At 40.0% G+C, this 7,849-nt stretch overlaps 1 protein-coding gene across 9 annotated transcripts in view; it reads right to left on the bottom strand.

The window, feature by feature from the left end:
• Stacl (SH3 and cysteine-rich domain-containing protein) overlaps positions 1-7,849 on the bottom strand; it is a 148,125-nt gene that overhangs the window by 37,524 nt on the left and 102,752 nt on the right. For all 9 annotated transcript variants that reach the window (XM_086979231.1, XM_022793964.2, XM_086979229.1 and 6 more), the window contains exon 6: positions 2,460-2,620. In XM_086979231.1, the coding sequence (XP_086835357.1) occupies positions 2,460-2,620 (161 nt within the window). The remainder of the gene's footprint in view (positions 1-2,459; positions 2,621-7,849) is intronic.

Below are 7,849 nucleotides of genomic sequence, written 5' to 3'. Positions count from 1 at the left end.
ATGATAGCCTGTACAGGTCGTGTATAATATCCATTGTTACAGGAACAGACCAGCACTATATGGCAGTATTCGTTAGTGACGAATGCGTTAAAAGGGTTCGACATCAGAAAGACTTGGAGTCTTCTTCTTTACTGCCAGTTTTATAGATGTCTAGCCGCATTGCATAATGTGTTATTTAATCGATGGGCATTTTATCATCCTGTATTGCCATAGGCACGTTGAATGGGCGCAAATGGGCACTCAAGAAGCTTTTAGCGTACAATCATCCGGCAAAATGTTCGATTTGAGATGTGATGAAGCTCAAATGATACGACGATCATTGTTGTTGACTGTAAGGAACAAGCGTTTTCATCTTCGGTTTCCACTGATGCGTTCAAAAAGCACTCACGTAGCAGTTTTTTTTAATAGATGCATACATTATTTTTAGAGCAGTTAGATAGTAAGTCTACATTATAGCAGCGATATGAAAAGGAACAACATTAGCAACGTAACGGGCCAACTGGAAGCTTTCTTCACAAACGCTTGCTAACTTCTCAAGCGTTTCCAGTCGCACGTTTTCTTACGCGCTGTACAATTCACTGAAGATTAGATCTTTTGCATTGTGACGCTCGCAGATCTGAGAAGTTGCTCATTCAAATTGAGAAGGTCTATGCTTGCGTGAGGGCGTGTTTCCTTCGAATAAATAGAGCAAGATGGCGGTCATGCAAGTATGATATCTGTTTGACCTCTTGTATATCTATATAAGCAAGCTAGTTCGCCTGGCAACAGGCAATCAATCATATTCTTATGGCTGGTAGTAAAAGCTTGAGAAGTCGACTAATCAAACAACGCGACTCGACGCCAACTGGGGACGTCCTCGTTACGAGAGGTTCATTTTCCCAGTGTTGGTTCCAATATGAACCCAATTGAAATCTTGAAGCATATTACCTATTAGCACAACTGTACGCGCTCTCTGACCATTATGACTGAAACCGATTACGACGAAGATTGACTCGCAGAGAGAACTGACGTTATAGTCTGACAGGCCGTAACTGATCGTCACGTTTACCGCAAACTCAGCACTCGCAAGAAGTATCATTGTGAATATTACGAGTTGAAAAATTACGTAATGTTAATTCTATATCCATAGTCCGTGCCATATGCAGGCAGAAACGTTTCCAAACAGTCGTTACTAGGTGATTGATAGGAACCGGTGCACTTCTATAAATGTTTATGCAATATTCAAATATATAACCTGTTAAGTGATGGCTGAATACACTAAAAAAAATTCGTTAGTCGGGCTACTGTGGTACGTACTATATCAATCCCGAATAGAACTTTTTTTTTTTTTTTTTTTTATTTATATATATATATATATATATATATATATATATATATATATATATATATATATATATTTAGAAAGACAACTGTTACGGGTGGCCAATACTTATGATTCCTTCGCATAATTACAAAGTAATAATTATGCATATGCTCTTCAGAATTGACGGTTAGGTCGATGTGTTATAACTCCCATGTCAGCGCCTCCGATGAGGCGATCTACAGTTTTGTGGCCGTAATCCGTTGTTCGTGCCTCTTATGTATATTGCCAGGTACCATTTGAGTTTTAGTGCCCGGCGATCCGATCGCTTGACATGCAATCCGGGATGCGCTATACTGTGTCTGTAAATGTGTGCCTTCTTCAAGCCTAAGTATTTTGGCTTTGAAAGTTGCAACGCCGCATTAAAAGCTCACAGAGTCTGTATAGCCCTGAATACGACGATTTTCGATAAATCTCTAAAAACGATGCCGAAAATGCCCTTTAATGGGCTATTAGCTATGTAGATCATACATCGGTAATAGGAAGCCCACTCGCACTTTTAGTACTTAGCCAGAATAATGGCAAGGAATCTTGTCGGATTTAAATATATAATGAAATAGTATTGTCTCATAAAAGAAGTGTGCTGGTTATAAATCTTTTTGGTATAGCGATTGTCATAGATCGCCTCTGCCACTAAATGCTTCTATATCATACTAGAAAGCTTTTACTGTTTTGAGAAATGATAAAAGATAGACAATCTCGATAAACAAAAGTAGCTCGGCTCACCCCAATCACATAAACGCTAACCTCCCAGAAAAATAGTGACCTGGGTATAAAAACGTGGACGTTGTCATCGGGAAAGCCATGTTTTACAGCTCTGGGGTAGTATCTAGGTTACCTTTAGTGGTCGTTATGGCAAGCACAGTGAGCATGTGAAGAGTATGCTGGAAAGTGATGGTTAAGACCATGATATATATACTCACAGCCAGTGAATGTCATTCCAATGAGGGGCTCAACGTGGGGTTGTCAATGGCTAACAAAGTGGCCTACAAGAGAGCTTCGTGTGTTGGTGCTAGAACATGCCATACAGGATACTCTATCTATCGATGAAGACAATGAGTCAATTGAATAAAAAGATTTACCGTTCATTATCGCTAACCTTTGTTGCAATCTTGATAATGAGTCCAGCGCCTCCTGCAGTTGGCGGACCTGCACATCTAGCGTGTGCAGGTCGTTCCGAAGAGCCTCCGCGCGGGCGGGCAATTGAAGTTGTGCCAATCTGTCCACGATCACCTGATCTCCCAGCGTGTGGTACGAGTCCTTTAGGCCAATGGAAAAAAGCTTATTGTTATTCATACAGCTAAAACTAGGTTGGTTATTATTATTATATGTGTCTATTCTAAAAATTGTATTAAAAATGTACTACAAGTTAGATTTTTCTTTTTTTGATGAAAAGCTAACCTTCAAACGTACAAAAAAACCAGTCAGCTTTCTTTGATGATTTAAATTACATTTCTGTTTTCACGCAGCACATATTATATTTTCTCGTGTTAAACATGATCGATGCTGTCTCGCGTCAAATTCCATTTGTATTTTTGAGAACAGAACGCCTTAAGGGTAATTATATTATTTTCAAGGGCACATACATTATTTCGTGCAACTTGGACATAAGCCGAGATGAACCATTTGATTCATGTAGTACAATCAAGGACCATGTATCCACTATTGGACTTGTACCCCATTCGGTTTATCTTTACCACTCCTACTTGACGGTCGCATCACTTGCGGACTTGTCTGTATTTGTATACCTTTTTGCGCAAGGGTAGTGTAGGTAATCTGTTTACATTTATTTGCTCCTATTTTTTGACCCTTTCGTTCATTAACGAGGACCCATGCAATACATTTACATCCGGTTTGCAACGCGTTTCGATAACCGTAAATGCAGTGAACGTACCAAATGCGCTTGCTTGATGAGCACGCTTTCATGCATCTCTGAGGAATAGAATTTGGTTACCACCATTTAGCTAAAAAAGAAAGCAGAATTTAGGAGTCGCTATACCCGGACAGAGTAAACCGCAAGTGCTCTATATGTTTTACTTGTTTATATAAACTAAGGTCGTATTTGGTCGATTCTTCTAGTATATATATTCGCTGGGAACTCTCACTGGTGGAACAAGCTTTTAGATATATCTATTTATAGAGGAAGAGAGCGAGAGGCCTACCGCAAAAGTAAGAACGACGACTACCGCTCCAACTAGCACGCTACCGTCCTCTAAGTTATAGAATGAAGACAAAAAATGCGTTTACAACCATAAGTATTAATAGATAAAATATACATAGATACACCCACGCATTGGCCTCTGTCTTCAGGGTCCTCTTTGCGCCTTTGGTTTGTTTGGCTATCGACTGCATTCGTTATAGGTGTACACATTCGCTTTGCCCTCATATACTCAGACAAACGCCCTGCAACAGCATGGAGTTTTGCATTGGTTGCCCCAAGTAGAGCGGACAGTGCGCCCACACTGCGGAGTGTCCGCGACACAGTATTCAGGAAAAACAAATGTAAGGGCCCAGCCGTAATGCAGAAGTGGGCCGACTAAACGACTTGCCGATTGTTTGTCCGCCAGCGAACCGGGAGGTATTAAGACAGGACACACACAAGAAATCGTCAAAACGAGACTTTTTTGAAACGCCTACGAAAAATGTCAGTGAAACTGAGCAAAACTTTAAAACACTAGTGGCCTTTTTTTGCAAGAGCTACGACTATCGAATTCGTTGTACCTTTCTAGCATGTCATATTAGCTTCGATGCCCAAACAGGGTATGCCGATGGAAGAAGCAGAAGACAGATCTGTCTGTTGAGATCGATGACGGCGCGCGTTATAAGATTTTTAAATCAGCCACACGTCATACATTTCATGAAAACTCCGTCTTCTGGTTGATAACCTCAGTCGAACAACTTGCCGATAAATTGTCTCGCTCTTCCACAACTCTTCAACTCTCAAGCCCAGCATGACTGGCCACCTCTCATCGAATAAGTGAATTCGTAGATGTTATCTACTATGCTGTTTTTGAATATGTGACATTCAAATTCAATTAAGTTGAACTTTTAAGTATATCACCGTGAGACGAAGTCGAACAGAGACTTCAAGTGAATAAAAGCTTTTCTCTACATATTGCTTGTTGAAGTAGATGGGTCGCATTCCGACGAAAGATGGGTCGAATCTGTCTGCCTGCAAGGAATCGTTGTTGATCTTTCGATATATTTGCTCTAAGCATATTCTGTCGACAGGCTGTTGCCTATTAGCGTACCTGTTGAAGTCGGTACTGATGATATAAAAACCCATTTTCATGCTTAACATTATAAAAATATTTGTAAACTTTGAAATAGTAATTTTTTCCGTACATAATTACAGTATCGAATGTCAGGGTTTAGATATTAATAGACTATAAACTAGAATATAAATAGAGAAATATGTTACCCTATATTATATATAAAAACCGAACTCGCCTTAGAGGGCTTTCTTTGAGAAAGATGACCACGATCTGCAACGTAGGAACTACTGCAGCTCTACTATTCGGAGCAGGTAATCATTTTCCTATCAGTGAGTCATTTTTTTCTTTTTTTCTTACTCTAAAAGCTTTTTTTCTTTTATCGAAATTGTTTATGCTCCATTTGTTGTCTGATCGGAAGCCCTAATCTTGAAAACTATAGAACAAAACAGGATTGAATGCCATTGTAGAAGGCTCAAAGTAGGTACCAACATAAAATAGTTGCAAGAAAAAATATTGGTATTTACGGCGATATTCTGCTCATATCAGTTCCAGAAAATTTGGGATCAGTAGGATGAAAGTGTCGTTAGAAAAAAGATATACGTAAATTCTAAGCATTTTAGTCTAATTGCTTTAAAACTATCACTAAGGCCCGAATTAGTATCGTCACAGATGATGGCCATGAAAAAGCATACTGAAAACTATTTAAATTATAATTAAGTATGAATAAAAAACTTGTTTTCTTAAAGAACAAATTCCGTGAACTGAGTAATGCGCTCGTGGACTATGTTGTTTTCCACCGAAGAACCAGGTGCGTAATAACGTGATATGTGAGTGTGAAATTAACGGTACTTAACGTGTCGCCTTTAATTGATATGTACAACGCGTTATTACGATGCTATATTACGGACGCATTTTCGATACGTATTTAGTGAAATAGATTTATTTGAAATAGACGTTTGAAGCGACGTGAAGTAGAGGGAGCCGCTGTGACAAGCAGAACTGGGTTCCGCCTGGGCTTCCGGTTCGATAAAAGCACATACTGCAGCTCCCAACTAGTGAACAGGCGTCCAACAAGTTAACTGCCTTCAACTATAACTAACTTCAACTGACTCGATCTCTAATTCAGTCGGATCATCTACTGATGTAAATATGAATACGCGTGTGAAACGTCTAAAAACAATAGGGTTTGACGGCACCGGTTCTATACATTACCAAGTCGGACTAAAAAGTCTAATAGGTCCTTAGCAGTGATTCAACCTTAGCAGCAAAATCTGCTGTCTTTGTTTCAATACGGTCGTCTCCTACTGCTGCGGTCTGGTGTAATAGCAGTTTGCCATTCTTCAAACAAAAGTTCAGTATAACTTTAGTGCTGCATTGGGGGCGTTTCTTTTTAGCACAAGTTAACAAGCGCTTTAGGTAAAATAATGTAAACTACTTTGTTTAATTATTGTTTCCGGCAGCATTCCCGGGTTATGTCTACCAAATGCCGTCTAAAGCGAAACATCGTGTATTAAGGCCTTGAACTATATGAACCAGTATCTATATCATTGTTATAAAACGGATATCATGCTACGTCATCGCCTACGTATTTCAGCCTCCGCTAAGGCTTTGCTTGCTTGGGTCATTCGGTGCGAAATAAAGGTATTATTTAGAGGAAATTATTACTACACTTAGTTATTAATAGCCACGACAGATTATAGTACTTCACAATAGGCAAACGGTCGTTGGCCCCTTCATTTCTTCTAAAAGCTCCTCTCTACGGAAGTGAAAGCTCTAATTGTTGTCAACCAGATCCACGACATCGAAAGGGACTTAACCTGACTTGCCCTGCGTTGGTTTCTTTTGTCCGATTCTTTTTACTTCTCTATATATAACTCAACGTCAAGCAGAACGGGTGACCGCCACGGGCGTCATAGTCTTCCATATTTTACCTCTCCCTCTGGCCCTGTCTTCCTAGCGTCCTGGTTCCCTGGATCCTCAGTCCTTTGAAACGCTCTTTGGCCGTTTCGGAATCACGCATCGCGTCGCGTTGTCTACCTTGTATCCTGAGCGGCCGAATCGATATCGGTTGCCGGGTCGCGCGTTACACATTCATCGTCCCTTGCGAGGCACTGGATGTTGCATCAGTACTGGTACCACCTCTAGTGCCATTTCTAGGCGATTTCTTCTGCTAGCTGCGCAAAGAAGTGTTAGCTACTGGCGACGTCAGAGCAAATTAGCTAGAAAAAAAGCGTGGTTCACTTACATCTTCAGAACTGCTTTGTAAAATTTGTCGTATAACGCGAAGTCGAGGAAGACAATATTTTCCAACGTAAGGCTCGCCATATCGGCGATTAACATTTATGCTAAATCCTTCAATAGACACAGGCTAATATTTTGGGTCACCACCGTATATGAAAGGGAGTCTTTCACATTTAAGCAACTTGTGGCTGAAATAATTGTTCCGTTTTCAGGACTATAGCTTTACTCAGCTTTCATGTATTCATCACAACTATATAAGTTGAATTTCTTATCATACTGTCGTTGGAGAGTAACGCTATACAATATAGTTGCCTTAATAAACCAATATAATTTCACCAGTCGTAGTATATAAGCGGCAAAGTAAACGACCTTCATTGACAATCGTTTTTCTTTTGTGCCATCCATGTGTAAGCTTTTGCTATCAACGGGGTCCGATTCTAACGTCAAGATCGAAACGTAACTTTCGAGATCGAGAAAACTTACGAGGCTAGTTACTACAGAGCGCAACAAAGAATACCCGTTTAAAAATGAGCTTGTTACTTACAAATGATATTTCAAATTGAAGCATTATTTTCCAAAAATAAAAACCAAGGAAAATGCGAAACGAAAAAAAAAAAAAAAAGGAAACAAAAAAAAATCAGCTGCACATCACTGCTTTAAGAATCTTAGCGAGCATACTGAAGGTCTGGCTTAGAGCTAGCGAGGCTCCGGTGGGAATTCACGCAAGACTTCACATAAAAGCTTTATTGCCTCAAAAACTTCCCTTTCTACAACGTGTCTGGCAGAGGCAATAACAAAGAAAAAAGAAAACTCTTAACTGTACGTTTTTAACAGCGTTGCTATGCGTCTTAGCCGATCAGTCTACTTGCTAACTGATCCCTGGCTTATCAATACGCTGCGTAAAATTATCAATGAATTATTTGATCGGCATAACTTCGTCTGCTCTATCAGCACCGTTGGCAAAAGTCCCCTGAAGCGTTCCAGATGGCGCTGCAAACCACTGCCAAATCAGGCTATCATGCTCGGTTATATA

Source organism: Varroa destructor, unplaced genomic scaffold (genome assembly GCF_002443255.2).
Source record: "Varroa destructor unplaced genomic scaffold, Vdes_3.0 BEIS01000002.1, whole genome shotgun sequence".
NCBI classification, from domain to species: domain Eukaryota; kingdom Metazoa; phylum Arthropoda; class Arachnida; order Mesostigmata; family Varroidae; genus Varroa; species Varroa destructor.
This window is presented reverse-complemented; position numbering and strand designations above follow the sequence as displayed.